The sequence below is a fragment of the Pimephales promelas genome, chromosome 13 (assembly GCF_988280905.1).
Source record: "Pimephales promelas chromosome 13, fPimPro1.hap1.1, whole genome shotgun sequence".
In the NCBI taxonomy this organism is placed as follows: Eukaryota; Metazoa; Chordata; class Actinopteri; order Cypriniformes; family Leuciscidae; genus Pimephales; species Pimephales promelas.
The window spans coordinates 11,274,484-11,290,700 of NC_142781.1; the positions used below are offsets into that span (position 1 = coordinate 11,274,484).

General features: G+C 43.7%; 1 protein-coding gene across 1 annotated transcript in view; it reads right to left on the reverse strand.

Moving 5' to 3' along the window:
• LOC120493730 (exostosin-1) overlaps positions 1 to 16,217 on the reverse strand; it is a 358,315-nt gene that overhangs the window by 34,785 nt on the left and 307,313 nt on the right. The window contains exon 8 of the mRNA XM_039692526.2: positions 6,147 to 6,242. Coding sequence (XP_039548460.2) covers positions 6,147 to 6,242 — 96 coding nt within the window. The remainder of the gene's footprint in view (positions 1 to 6,146; positions 6,243 to 16,217) is intronic.

Genomic DNA, 16,217 nt, shown 5'->3' on the forward strand with positions numbered 1-16,217 from the left:
GTAGTTATCTGGGAGGCCAGCTGTCTTTGTTGACACATGGCTCCTTCCTCTGATATCACTCCTTTTCCCTCAAGACATGGTTTATTTAACTGTAAAGCTCACATAATCTTCCACAGGGACTGTCTGCCCTTTACGGTTTCCTCGCCTCTTCTCCTGCATTATTTTATTTATATTTTAACACAAATTTAAAGTAAATTTTAACACCAGTTAACGCAGATATGTTTGTGTATTGTTTAGTGTTGTTGCTCTCATTCTTTTCTTTAGTTTAACATTTACGGAGTCATTCATTTCACTATTTTAATTTATGTATTGTGTTAAGAACTCAAACAAGACCGGCAACCAAATGTTTATTGTTTTCAGTTAAACACTTGCATAATATAAATTGTCATACTTACTTACTGGAACATTTTCCCATACCAAACAGACAAAAGCCATACCAAACAGACAAAAGCCAGTCACAATAACTGCCACCATTTTTATATATCTCTTTCCCACCAATTACGGTATGTGGGGTGGGGGGTGGGGGGTGGGGGGTGGGGGGGGGTTAGTGTTATGTTTGATTCTTCTTTAAACATTGTTAAACATTAATATCTCATGTTTATCTCTTTGATACATTGTTAAACATTAATATCAAACATGTTTATCTCTTTGTTACAGTCAAATCTGGTGAGTGTACAAGAAAATACTACTATAGTCTTTTTACTACAAAAATCAAAATGTTGTTACTTGCCATTTTTTTGTAATTATTTGTGAAATATACTTAATATTAATTTTATAATATATATATATATATATATATATATATATAGTGCTTTTCTCTGTACTCAAAGTGCAATGAGTACAGAGAAAAGGAAATGCATCAATGTTGAAGACATCAGACATGTCTAATAAGGACACACACAAAACATCGCTTAGCATGATTTATAAGCTGTTGTCCTCATGGGGACAAGGATTTCAGATATTGGCATCTTTGCCATCACAATTGGCCTCTGGGATGAACTCTCTCCCTTTCATGACCCTCTTGTGATTGCAGTTCTAGTGGAAACCAAGTGCATGTTTCTCTATTAAGATTTTATCTCAGTGTTGAACAATTCCAATTTATCTTGATCAGGGCTCAGATAAAAGCGTGTTATGATTTGGATGTGGTGTTTGATAGCTTATTAGTCACAATATGATTTCATTTTGACAAATGGCTTTTGATTAAAATTGTGATTATCTATTCCTCACTTGTTTGACACATTAATTCAAAGTCCTTTCAAAGTAACTAACTGAATTGTATTTATTTATGTACATTTCTGATTGAGATACTTTTAAAAACGTTTATATCACCAGTTATATATCAGCAAAGACTAAAATTACGGCAGGTTGTTTTTCTTTTCTTCAGGTATATAGAAAGATATATAACCAACTCTTATGATGTATTACATATTGTTTAAAACTGAGGGTTGCACTTTAAGGCTGGCCTAGATTAACATGCATTTAGTAATATATTAATATTTACACTGTTAAGGTGCTTACACTGAAAAGCTTACCCAGTACCTGCACACACTACATTTACATTTTGTGAAATGCATTTTCAAATGTAAACTAAACGTAGTAAAATCCATTAATGTAAAATCAAAAAGCTGTTAAAATCTTGATGAATGATACTAAGATCTTCCTGTCATGATGATGATAATTGAAATGTCAGTCTCATAATGAATCTCTTGAGATGATGAATTGTTTTGTTGGGTCATTGACGTGTGCGCACCAGATCTTTTCAGTTCCAATGGAAAGGCAATTTGAAGTGGTCTAGATGACCCTTGAACTTACTCCTCTGTTCTTCTGTCCGACGGGCTGCTTAGTCTACCATAGCCAAACTTTTGACTTACAGCATAATGTCCAATTTGCAGCTTGGATAAATTTTTACAGCCCATTTTAGTAGCAGGAAATCATTCTACTACAATAACAGATATGTGCAGACGTGATTCTCATCATCTTTTATAGATTTGATCCAACTAACCTGGCAAACCTTTGGCAAATGGGTGTGGAAAGAATGGTAGGAGTGTTTAAGAAACCTGTTGATACCTTATATCTAACATTGTTATTTATATCATTCCTGAGGGTTTATTTGTTCTCTACATATATATATTAAATCAATCTCCAAGGTAACAGATGCAGAGATCATGGTTGCTATGGCAGACATGCAGAGCTGATAGAAAGAGGTTTTAGTCAACCTGAATTTCATAGTCAGTTTGAAAATGTATTATTTTTCAGTTTAGATGTTGACCAACAAGCAAAAACATAGAATCTAGAGTCTATGACAAACCACCACTTTTTAGTGTTGCAAAACTACAAACTACAAAAAGTACAAAAACAAACTGTTAGGGTGAGAAATTTTTCACAAATTTATAAGAAGCTGGTGCACTTAATAAATATATATGGACAAAAATATTGGGACATGTTTATTCTTGAATTCAGATGTTTCAATCAGACCTGTAGAGTGCCGAAGTTGTGACGTCACTTTGTAGGCCAAAACGTGGAAGTGAGTTAGCATTTTAGCACTTCCGGTTCCCTCGCCCTAAAGTCTATGGGATTTTTGAAAGGGTTTTTGCTAAATCGTCTGAAATAAGGTCTGTGGTGAATAAAACCTCTAAATATTTTCACGTTTTATAACCTGCTTGTGTTTTTTTAAACTTTTTATAGACTTCAAAATGTATACATTTCAAATTAACTTGCAAAGATTATCTTGATAGACAAAACGTTTAAGGGTCACAACTCTTTATTGAGAACAGATCTTATTTTTTGCGATTTTTTTCCAAAAGTCTATGGGAAAAATGCATAGCTTTCCGATCAAAGGAACCCATGCACCGCTAACTTCCGAGTTGTCCTACACAGTGACGTCTTAACTTCTGCACTAATGTAGAAAATCTGTAGAAAATCAAGGACCTAGCCCTGCAATCTGCATTTACAAACATAAAAAATGGTCGCTCTGAAGAGCTCAGTGAATTCAAGCATGGTATTCTGATATGATGCCACCTTTTCAGGAGGTCAGTTCTTGAAATTTCATCCCTGCTAGATATTCCACAGTCAACTGTAATTTGTATTATTGGTAAGTGGAAGCATTTAGGAAAAACCAACGCATTCTCATCCTTTAACGTCATATATAACGCTATATGACAAAACGGCGCTATACTATAACACGTGCTGTGAGGGCTAAGTTTAGGTGTGGGGTAGGGTGTGCGTGTCATATTCACGCTAAAGGATTTATAACGTCTTGGGTTCGCGTGTTATATTAACGATAAAGGGTGCCATGTGCGTAGTATAGCGCCGTTTTTGCATATAGCGTTCTATATGACGTTAAAGGATGAGAACGGGCTGGAAAAACAGCAACTTTAATATCAGCACAAATATTGTGCAGCGGGAGCTTGAATGGGTTTCCATGGCCGAGCAGATGAATGCAAACCTGAAGTCACCAAGTACAATGATAAGCGTCGGCTGGAGTAAAGGCCTCATCATGCTTCTGCGTCAACTCCACGGCGTAGCTACGTCGTCACTGCTACGGCGTCGTGGCCGTTTTATACTTCTGCGTGAGGTTGTGGTGCATCGCGGTGCATTTCGCCGCCAGAATGCTAGGGGGGTTCGCGAATCTCTTTGGTTCCGTGCGCCGTGAGCGAAAGAGAGAGAATGTTGTTTTTGCAGCTGCCAGCTGGAGAGCTAATCGACGTTGAATAACAAGACGACACAAACTTTATCCCCACAGAATCAACACGGATGTCCAGGGCCCGTTCCACCCATAGACAGTAAAATAAAGGGTCCACCCGAGCTGCCATAACGACACCTGTTCGGAATGACTTGAAGGATTTTTTCAGTCTCCACATGGAACTGTGCTATGCAGGATAATGTGTCCCGTGGCAGACTTAATGAATAACTACACAAGAACTAATGAGTAACACAATATTAACAATCTAGTAACTATTATTAACTAAGAAGAAACTCTGATTAACGAACTAGTAAGTAATAGCGCACAGACGAAAGTGGTAGTTCACTATTAAGTAATCAATAACTACTATTTTTTTAATACTTCCCGGAGAACTACTGAAAAAGTTTATTAACAATCTAGTAACTACTATTAACTAAACGAAATTCTTATTACCGAATTAGTAAGTAAAAGCTCACAGATGAAAGTGTTACTAGATACTTCTGTGGGAATTACTAATGGGCTATATGCACGCATTAAGTTCCGCATTTGACGCAAGGATGCTCGTCCATTTCCGGTTGTGGAGATTAAAGCGGAGGAAAACCGGAGAAAACGGGATTATGGCAGAGTCTTCAATATTTACTGTCCTCCCGTCTTTGAAACGAAACGTACATACGTTTAGATGTAATTTTATATATAGTTATGTTTATTTAATTTAATTTTAAAAAGAAGCATAAACACAACGAGGGGTGTCTGTTTTATCTGTTTTTGTGACTAACGTTTCATTAGTATAACCATGGAGTATAAAATTCAATATAAATTCTCGGTAGTGCATTGGACTCTACGATCGGCGGAAGTTATCGAGCATCCTTAATCCTTCACCGGAAATAACGCCGTGCATAGAGCCCATTATTTGGATTCGTATTATAAAGTGAAGATCATTGGAACTAACTAGTAATTACTCAAGTGTTACTACATGATCTAGTCATGATTTGTGCAAACGTTTGAGATTTTTGGTGAACTTTAGTAACTTTTAGAAAATGTCTTTAGTAACACTTGAGTAATTATGCTAATAAATGCCCACAAGTGGGCATTTATTAGCAGCTATATATTTTCAAAGTTGGAATTTTGGAGATTTTTGTAGCTGGATGTACTGTATATCAGAATTGTGGCAGCTTTTGATTCTATTTTATTTTGTGATTTCCCTGGAAAACAGAAATATATACATATTTTGTCACGCTCCTGGCTCTTATTTTGATGTTCTGTTGTGTTTCCCTTATTCCGTGTTTCCCATCTCTTTTTTTTAGCTTCTGTTTCTTAGGTTTCTGATTATGTCCCTGGCTGTGTTTGAAATCGCCCCCACATTACTCAACTAGTCCGCTTGAAGGAGTGAATGAAATCGAGTGAGCGAATTCGAACACTGAGTGCAACGGATGCTGCTTTTGCATATTTGTGCTTTCTGTTCAATATCATTTAAAACTTAGCAAACTGGCAGCTACAATAGTGCGATGAAAATGTGTATCTTGTATAAACCTTAACCAATTAAAAAGGAATTTATACCTGTATGATATTACATTGTATTGTAGCCATATTAAACCAGTGATTTGGAAAATGGATGGATGGATGATTCAGCTGTGGGATGATTCATTATGGGTATTCTTTACCCATTGAATGAGTGCACTCAATTACATCCACTAAGGTTTCAGAGACCACTTAAAATGTCCCTGTTTGTTTCTATGGTTAATTATTATCAGGTTTCTTATTTAGTTTAAGTCCTTTTAAACCCAGAAATCTGAATGTGGCCATAGTTGAATAAACACCCAGTGTTTCATGCAGAGTTTAGTTAATCATATAACTTATCACATAAGATATTTTTTTCCTACACACCATTTGAAAACCGTAAACATCTTAATAGTTACAGATAAAACAACTAAGCGATAAGTGAGGAGAAAGAGTGAGCCATCACATCAACTTTGTTCATAGGCGAGCTGTATCTGCAAATTACACATGACAAGAAGATGTAAATGAGTAAAAGATGTGCAAAGAGGGAAGACGGTGAGCAGACAAAGTCTGAAAGGTGCAAATGATGAGATACATTCAGAATATTCACATAACCACCCACACACAGCTGTGCAGATATCACACTTACAAACACAATTTCTTCATTTTCGAGATTTTAAATGGTGGCATCTGTCCTGTTCTCGGTTATTCTGATTCCTTCCCACCAGTGTGTAACCTCACACACCTATACTTTGAGCACAAACTTGTCGCCAGAAGTTAACTGAACTTAACTATTTACACACTTATTTATTATTATTTTATTATTAATTGAATTCCAAAACTGCAAATATTTATAGCTTATACAATTACATTTACATGAAAATCTAATCTTTTTAGGTGTAAATGCAACCTGCAATTTCTCTCTTTTTATTTCATCATCTTTCTCGTTTTCTTTCATCTACCTCACCTTTCGCTTGCCCTCGATGATGGAGAAGGGTGTTGTGATGGAGGGCCACTTGTTTCTGGGTGGTGGAGGCTTCTCACAGTTCCACAGCACTAAAATCTGAAACCACATTAAAACACATGACCTGCACTGCACTTTTCAATACACGTGAAAAACATGGCTATTCAATGTTAGGTTAAAAAAAAAACAAAAAAACAACAACAATAAAATAAAAAAATAAAAAAAAAATAAAATAAAAAAATAAAAATAAATAAAAATAAAAATAAAAAAATTAAAAAATATTGTAGGTGCAGGTATGAATTATTACAGCCCACATGCAAAAAGTAATTAACATTTCTTAACAAATCCCATACTCATTTATAAGTGCAGAAAATAGGTCCAAGAGCCTCCAAACAAACTGGAAATTATCTAGAGACTTTTCATTTTTAGAAACTGTGTTAATTAAGAACATTTGCAGATAAGGCCTATAATGTAAGCCCTTGTAAAAAAACAAAACAAAAAAAAGTGCTTGATTGTATTGAATGTGCAATTCCAGTGTATTTCAAATCTTAAAAGAATATTTTCACGCAGTAATGACATTAAAAGCCACTTAAATGTATTTAAAGAAATTTCACTTTCATTATGCTTTTAAGACACTTAACTACTTTCAAAAAGTGCACTTTGTAATAATGTCAAAGGAAAAGTTTACTTTAAAGTACATTTTAAATAAACGTTTTAATAATATTTGTCATGCTTTACAGAAGTGTTTTTTTTTTGTATCTTTACTAACATGCTAAAGTATGGGGCTAGGATTGTGTCTTTATTACATGCGATAAAATAAATGATCTGAAAGAAAAAAATGTTTGAGAGAAAAAGTTATCACACTGATAGCAAAAAAGTATTTCATGAGAGGAAAAAAATAGCAAAAAATAACAAATAGCAAAAAAATAATGACCCTTTGAGGTCTCTCTTAAATTTTTTTTTTCTCTCATGAAATGCTTTTTTTTGCTATCAGTTTGATAACTTTTTCTCTCAAACATTTTTTTCTCTCTCAGATCATTTATTTTCTCGCATGTAAAAAACACACAATCCTTGCTCCATACTTTAGCAAATGTAAAGCATTTGATTATAATTTTAACTGTAGTGTGTTATTTGATGCATTCAATTTGAATGAAATCTTCATCATCACTAATCTGTAATTCCATTAAAAGTATATTTCAGTTTACCATCTGGCAGTACACTTTAACCTGATTTCAAAGACAATAGACAGAAATTACATATACAGCTTAAGCACTATTAAAGGTACAATATGCAAGATTGTTTCGCCACCAGGGGTCGCTAACCTCTTACGATAACAAAGGTATATATTAATGACGTATATTCTGCATTAAGCGGAATTATGGATCTTGTCGTCAAGCTGATGGATCTTTTATGGATGAGTGAATACAGTGATGTTTTTAACATGACTGTAGTATGAAGCAGGGCGCGATAGCTAGACGTATACCGGCGCCACACGCAACGCTAGTCCCGCGGATGTAAAGGAATAAGGACATTTATTCTACCGAACTACACGCTGAATTACTCACACAGGTCAGTTTATTAGAGGAATTAAACTTGAGGTAGGCTAATGCAGCGCTGCTTCACTTGCTCTAACAGTTACACTATCACACTAAACGGCATTTGTGTGTGTTGAATGTTGTTAGTTAGGTTCTTTGTTGGCTGTATGAGACTAACATTAGAGAATAACATGCTGATCATATTCTAACTTTTCATCATGTTGAACTATATAACATTGATTAGTTTTATATACATTGGTTTGCTCACCTGTTTGCTCAAGTAACATGCAACACTCGCGTCTCTGTCAAGTCAAAGTTAGTCACGGACGTGACTTTAGTCTCGAAAGATGTTGATCTTCGTTCTAGTCCTCTTTTTGTCTCAAAATCTGCTTGCCATGGCCCATAATGTTTAAACAAAACCCTGCTAGGGACGCTTTTGAGCACGCATAACGGGCATAACCGACCCAGTTGTCCACGTCTGTCGCCATGGTTACTATTGCAGTACGAGGTCAAACCTGGCGGAAACCGGGGGTAACGCGGATATGCCCCTGCTCACAAGCCCTGTTTCCTTGGTTTAAAATTGCAATTTTCTCACGATTTACAAATAGTTGGAAACATTTGAGATATTGTAAGTAATCTATTAAACTAAACAAAATATATAACATTTGGCCTAGTGCTTTTTGGATATTTAACTGCAAAAATCCTGCATATTGTACCTTTAAGTTTAACTTATTGCATTTAATTGTATCTAAAATGCAATGTGTCCATCGGGGAGAACCTAAGAATATTCTATTTTTTTTTATCTTACGGGAGAACATGGTCATTAATACTGTGTGACACTGAATATCATACAATTTAGAATCCATCTAATATAATTTAAACCGACATGTCTGCTGATTGGAAAAATGTTGTTTACTTTAACTTAATGAAAGGAGCACCAAATATGAGTTAAGAAAGTGAAGATAACATGATCTGCCATTTATCACATACTGGATGTATACTGAGTGTTTGCAAAGCCAGACTTTTGACTTGTTTCGCATGATTAGTCGCTGCCCACATACAGGGACATAATAAAAAATGATGTGTGGAAAACCATGTCAAAAATCGGGGACATTCTAAATGAGTTTGATTCATCCATTGATAATCATTCATCTTCTTCATGATATGATAAATTAGGCAGTGCTGCAATTAATATACCAACACTTTCCTCTCCAGAATGCCAAAGGAACTAGAATTTTAATCTCATATCAAACCTGTATGAATTTATGTTTTTGACGCAGGATTATTATCGTTAACTAAAAAATAAAAACTTGAACTACTGAAATTATATAAATGTTAACTGAATTAAAATGCAATATAAACACACACACACACACACACACACACACACACACACATTGTATTGCAGTTGCCGTGGTAAATTCTCTCTCTCTCTCTCTCTCTCTCTCTCTCTCTCTCTCTCTCTCTCTCTCTCTCTCTCTCTCTCTCTCTCTATACACATGTATATAATGGCTGTCAAACGATTAATCCAAAATAAAAGTTTGTGTTTACATAATATATGTGGGTGCACTGTGTATAATTATTTTGTATATATATAACACACATGCATGTATATACCCTCCTATTATCCTTGGGGTCAATTTGACCCCATTCAATGTTTAACGTCTGTAAAAACATAATTTTTTTTTTTTTTGCTTCAAATTTAATGACTTTTCCTAATTTAATGGGGACAACTCTGTAAACATAAAATTAACCTGCTAATATTTTTTCAAAGTCCTGTACAAATTTTGTAACATCGGTGTTCCTTGGGGTCAATTTGACCCCAGGCTCTTTTAGATGTATAATAAAACAGAAGAAATATTAAAATTTCACACACATTTGTTTTGGTTGTTACATTGAGGTCATTATAACATGTTATAATTTGAATTTATAATGTTCATTGTATTTTTACATATTCAATATCATTTTCAAAAAACGTCCCTCTGTTTTAGGGCTCTAACCAAACATAACCATATCTGTAGTATTGCGAGAACTACTAGTAGTTCACATGACATGTGACATAATTGTCAAGATAACTAATAATTCTTCCCTGTGTATTTGGGAGGGGAATACATCGTTTTTGTGAGAAATTTGATGTTTCCCGTGCCATGGGGGAGGAGAAAACATAATTTTTGTGAGATTGACCCCAAACATAACTCGTGTTACTATCCTTGATAAAATAAATAGTTTTTCTTTCCAAATGTCATAGATTACATAAATCTGTACTTAGAAATATTATAAAACAAATAAAACGTCTCGGTTACGTATGTAACCCTCGTTCCCTGAGTAGGGAACGGAGACGTTACGTCAGAAGTGACGGAGATTGGGGGTTTCGCATAGAAAGCCAATCCTCTTCGAGTATTTAAACACGAGCCAATGGCATGCAATGCCTTGGGGCTGCGGAAATTTGCATAGCGTACTCCGCCCTACTCCGTGAGTATAAAAGGAGGAAGTGAACGCAACCGCAGTATGTCTTCGCTGAGGAGCCAAGACTGAACTCGGCATCTACCCAGCGATACAGCAGAAGTGGCAGGGAGACGTAACGTCTCCGTTCCCTACTCAGGGAACGAGGGTTACATACGTAACCGAGACGTTCCCTTTCGTAGTCACTTCGAGTTACGTCAGAAGTGACGGAGATTGGGGGTCTGTGCCATCACGCCAACTTCAGGCTGTCTTCCAGTGCCCTGCGAAAGTCTGAACCCCCGAGCCTTACCTGTTTTCCTTAGGGGATCCGACTTAGACACAGGATTACCAAGGTACACTGGGAAACATATCCCGAAGGGGACATGCTACCAGCTGCCTACCGAAGGGAGGACTTACGAATACACATATGGCCACATAGGAACACATATGGAATCACTGGAGCACCAACCGCAGGTGGCACTAAATTCAGCTCCAGGGGTGGCAGATGGCTTGCCAAGGGAAGACACATGCTCAGAGAGGCTTACAGTGGATAATACACATGAGACGGTTACCAAGGGGGAACCGTACGCATGGAGGCACCTAGCCAGCATCCAGAGCCACAGCAGTGGTGCCCGCATCGTCGGTGCTGGAGGACTCAAGGCTTCAATGGAAGAACTGAGGAATATCGCACTTATCCAGTCCGGGGAGTGGAGTGGCGAGCAAGCGAAGACACCTGAGCGGATCCAGAACTGGCCGAAACGAGTACGTGAGAGGATACCGGCTCAATTCGCAGATTATAGAATCTGGCGAAGGTGTTGGGTGTCGCCCAGCCTGCAGCTCTGCAGATGTCTGTTAGCGAGGCGCCGTGCGCTGAAGCCCAAGAGGAGGCCACACTCCGAGTGGAATGGGCCGTCACACCAAGGGGGCACGGAAGGCCTTGCTGCTGGTAAGACAAAGCAATGGCATCCACAATCCAGTGGGACAGCCGTTGCTTTGAGAGAGCCCTTCCCTTCTGGCTCCCTCCATGACAGACAAAGAGCTGGTCTGAGGTCCTGAAACACTGCGTTCTGTCGACATAGGTGCGGAGAGCACGTACCGGACAGAGCAGTGCCAAGGCTGGGTCTGCCTCCTCCGGGGGCAGCGCTTGGAGGTTCACCACCTGGTCCCGGAAGGGAGTGGTGGGAACCTTGGGCACATATCCAGGCCGGGGTCTCAGGATCACGTGAGAGTAAGCCGGCCCGAACTCCAGGCATGCTTCGTCAACGGAGAATGCGTGCAGGTCCCCCACCCTCTTGATGGAGGCCAATGCAACCAGGAGTGCTGTCTTCATGGACAGAAACTTTAACTCTACCGATTGCAAAGGCTCAACGGGATGCCTCTGCAGAGCACTTAAAACTACCGAGAGGTCCCAAGAGGGTACGAGGGGAGGACGAGGCGGATGCAGCCTCCTCGCTCCCCTCAGGAACCTGATGACCAGGTCGTGCTTCCCTAAGGACTTACCTTCCACTGCTTCATGAGAAGCGGCAATGGCCGCGACGTAAACCTTAAGAGTGGAGGGCGACAGCCTGCGCTCCAACCCTTCTTGCAGGCAGGAAAGCACGACACTGATCGAACATCTCCGGGGGTCTTCTCCGCGAGAAGAGCACCAATTGACGAAGAGGTTCCACTTCAACGCATAAAGGTGTCTCGTGGACGACGCTCTTGCGGAAGTGATGGTTGCCGCCACCGCAGGTGGCAGCGAACTCAAACCTGCCTCGTGCCGTCCAGGAGCCACACGTGCAGCCTCCAAAGATCGGGACGAGGGTGCCACAGAGTGCCCCGTCTCTGAGAGAGTAGGTCTTGTCTCAGAGGAATAGGCCAAGGAGGTGCTGTCGCGAGGAGCAAGAGATCGGAGAACCACGTCTTGGTGGGCCAGTAGGGGGCTACCAGCAAGACCTGCTCCTCGTCCTCCTTGATCTTGCACAACACCCGTGCAAGGAGGCTCACTGGGGGAAACGCATACTTGCGTGGGCCCCGTGGCCAGCTGTGCGCCAGCGCATCCGAGCCGAGAGTGCCGCGGGTCAGAGAATAAAACTGGGCGCAGTGGGACGAGTCCCGAGAGGGGCGAACAGGTCTATCTGTGCCTCCCCGAACTCGTCCCAAATCAGCTGGACCGACTGGGGATGGAGTCGCCATTCGCCGGAGATGGGGCGGACCCGGGACAGCTCGTCGGCTGCCCAGTTCCGGTCTCCAGGAATGTAAACTGCACGAAGGGACCTCAGGTGCTTCTGACTCCATATCAAGAGGTGGCGGGCGAGCTGCGACAACTGGCGTGAGCGTAGACCCCCCTGGTGGTTGATGTACGCTACTGCCGTAGTGTTGTCTGAGCGGACAAGCACATGCTGGCCCTTGAGCAACGCTCGGAAGCGGTGTAGGGCGAGCCGTACTGCCAACAGCTCGAGGCAATTGATGTGCATGAGGCGCTGGGCTCCTGTCCAGGAACCGGCGGCTGCATGCCCATTGCACATGGCACCCCAACCCGTGGTAGATGCATCCGTGGAGACAACGAGATGCCTGGAAACTCGCTGAATAGGGACGCCGGTCCGTAAGAAGCTGAGGTTCGACCACGGGAAGAAGGTTCGGCGGCACGCTGGAGTCACTGGAACTCGGAGCGAGCCGCGATGCCATGCCCACCTCGGGACTCGATCGCGAAGCCACAGCTGAAGCGGTCTCATATGAAGCAAACCGAGCGGCGTTGCCGCGGCCGCGGATGCCATATGCCCCAGGAGCCTCTGAAATAGTTTCAGTGGAACCGCACTCTTGCCCTCGAACTGTCGCAGACAAGTCAGCAGTGAGTGCGCGCGCTCGTTCGTGAGCTGCGCGGACATGGCGACCGAGTCTATCTCCATGCCGAGAAAAGAGATCCTCTGCACGGGGCAAAGTTTGCTCTTTTCCCGGTTGACCCGAAGGCCCAAACGGGCTAGGTGCCGGAGCACCAAGTCTCTGTGTTCGCAAAGCTGAGCTCGAGAGTGTGCTAGTATCAGCCAGTCGTCGAGATAATTCAGGATGCGAACCCCGTGCTCGCGAAGGGGAACAAGGGCTGCCTCGACGATCTTCGTGAAGACGCGAGGGGACAGAGCTAACCCGAATGGGAGAACGGCGTACTGATATGCCTGGCCCTCGAAGGCAAACCGAAGAAACGGTCTGTGTCGAGGTAAGATGGACACATGGAAGTACGCGTCCTTCAGGTCGATCGCTGCAAACCAATCCTGATACCGAACACATTCGAAAATGCGTTAGGCCGTGAGCATTTTGAACGGTAGTCGATGGAGAGAACGGTTCAAAATGCGCAGGTCCAGGATCGGTCGTAACCCACCGGTCTTCTTGGGGACAATGAAGTAGGGGCTGTAAAACCCGGACTCCACCTCGGCTGGAGGGACCGTCTCGATTGCACCCTTCGCCAGCAGGGTCGCAATCTCCGCTCTCAGGAGTGGGGCATTGCCACCAACTATCGTGGAGCGAACTCCCCTGAAGCGGGGAGGAGACCGTGCGAACTGAATCGCGTAGCCGAATCTGATCGTTCTGATGACCCAGCGGGATATCCCGGGAAGCACTAGCCAGGCTTCCAGGAAGTGAGCCAACGGGGTCATGTGAACCACAGACGTCCCCCCGGAGGGGCAGCGTGGCGGGTCGACTGGCACGCGTGCAAGGATGACCCCGCTCGGATGCGTCGAAGCCCGCTCCCCGACGGAAGGGACCAGGGAAAGCGGAGCGTTCCACGGGGGTCCGTTCCGCCGGGGGTCTGGCGACAGAGGGGGAAGGGATTGGCGTAGCCCGGGGACGACACTCGCACCCTTCCGCACCCTCAGAGACAGAGAGGAATGTGTGGGCTGACGCACTGGAACGTCGAGCGCACTCATTCCAGTCTGTGGGCTCAGTGATGATGTCAAGTCTTTCTTAACCAACTCAGGGCGCTGCCCACCCGTGGGCGAGCAGCGGGAACTGAAAACGAAAGATTTTCCCCCCGGCCCTCCACCGGGGGCAGGAGGGGGCCTGCTCCCGCCTCCTGGGTAAAAACTCAACTCCATCACTGAGCAGCCCGTATCAGGATCATCGCTTACCTGGCGTTTAGCGGGGTGTGCGGCCTGAGGGGGCTGTGACGCCTGCCGGCGGCCTCCTCCACGCCGTGGCCCGGATGAAGGCTGCTGCTGGGGCGGGGCGGGAGGCAGGGGAGCCGCGGGGGGGCGTCCTCGGCGGCGAGCAGCGGGAGGCATCTGAGCCGACGACTGGGTGGAGGCAGCAGCTGGTCGTCGGGGCAGAACATGTTTGATTGCCTCCGTCTGCTCCTGGGCAGTGGAGACTGCTGGGCAAGAGTTCTCGACTGCACCGCCAAAAAAGGCCAACCTGGGAGAGAAGGGCGTCGAGCAGACGAATCCGCTCAGCGCTCCGAGTGTCTGCCAGGTTGACGCTCCTGGACCACACTAGTGGCCATCACCTGACCAACGGCGCGAGCGGCCACTTTCGTTGCCCTTTTGGAGAGCAAGGTCAGTGGCGGACCGCAAATCTTCGAATGCCGTTGGATCAGTCCCGCCCTCGAGCATATCTCTGAGCATCTGCGCTTGCACAGTGCTCATCGCATGCAAAGCGGAGGCCGCCCGTCCCGCCGCTCTATAGGAACGCGCCGCCATGGCAGACGAGAACCTACAGGCTTTGGATGGGTGCCTAGGAGGACCACGGAGGAGGCGCCCTGTGGACACAGCTGTATCGCAACAGAACGCTCCAGCGGGGGCATCCCAGTGCACCCACGGGGGGCCCCCCCATCGAGGGGGGAAAGGCGGGGGAGAGATCGCGCTCTCGAGTGGACAGAGGAGTCCCCCAAGAGCGCGATAACTCCGCATGCAGCTCGGGGAAAAAAAGGCAATGGAGTTGGCCGTGGCCTTGCGGCGGCAGCTTTGTCCAAAAACCAATTATCCCTCCGTGAGAGATCGGGGGAGAATGGAGGATGCCACTCTAACCCAATACTCCCAGCGGCTTGAGACAGCATGCCGTCAGCTCGGGATCCGACACGGGCAGCGCTGGCTCTCCCGAAGGGGGCAGTGCAGCCGCATCCTCATCTCCCGAGGACTGTAGCCCACCTAGTGATGCTGCGATCGACATCACATCATCATCTGGAGCGCTGCTCGAAGCAGCCGGTACCACTGAAGAGGCAGCCGACTGAATCGAACTAACGCTCGCTGGCTCACGCACTGAGGCGGGAGGTGTGGCCCGAGAAATCGTCGGGGCTTTATGCCACACCGTCACCGTTAATTCGCCGGGTCCCCGGTCGACGGGCCCCCTTTCGTGAAGGAAGCCGATCGAGTAAGGGGGACCGGGGCTCTCACTCTAGTGAGATTTTTTTTTTTTTTATATATATAAAAATATATATTCTATATATAAAATATAATTTTTTTATATATATATATATATATTTTTTTTTTTTTTAACCTCAGTGTGGAGATGGTCATGTCCCCATAGCAGGAACATGAGTCATCCACGAACGCTGCTGCTGCATGCTGAATGCCCAGGCATACAGAGCAGCGATCGCGACCATCAGATGACGACAGAAATCGACCGCATCCAGAAGAACACGGGCGAACCGTCTTTAAAAAGACGTGCCGCGTGTAGCTCTTTTACAGAGAGGAGGAAATTCACTCTTTCAGCGCTGAGGCGACCAGGGAGAAGCGCAAAGTCTGGCAGACCACTGCACAGATCGCAGGCAATGCAGAAACTCGCTGGGTACCGCCGTCACACCAACACTGAAGAGGACGCTCGTCTCGAAGAGTCTTGTAATAGCTTTCAGGAGTGAAGAGGTTCTCTTGGCTCCGAAGCGAAAACATACTGCGGTTGCGTTCACTTCCTCCTTTTATACTCACGGAGTAGGGCGGAGTACGCTATGCAAATTTCCGCAGCCCCAAGGCATTGCATGCCATTGGCTCGTGTTTAAATACTCGAAGAGGATTGGCTTTCTATGCGAAACCCCCAATCTCCGTCACTTCTGACGTAACTCGAAGTGACTACGAAAGGGAACACCAGATGTATTTATACTTTTCCAATTTTAGGTCAAATCAGTAAGATTTTA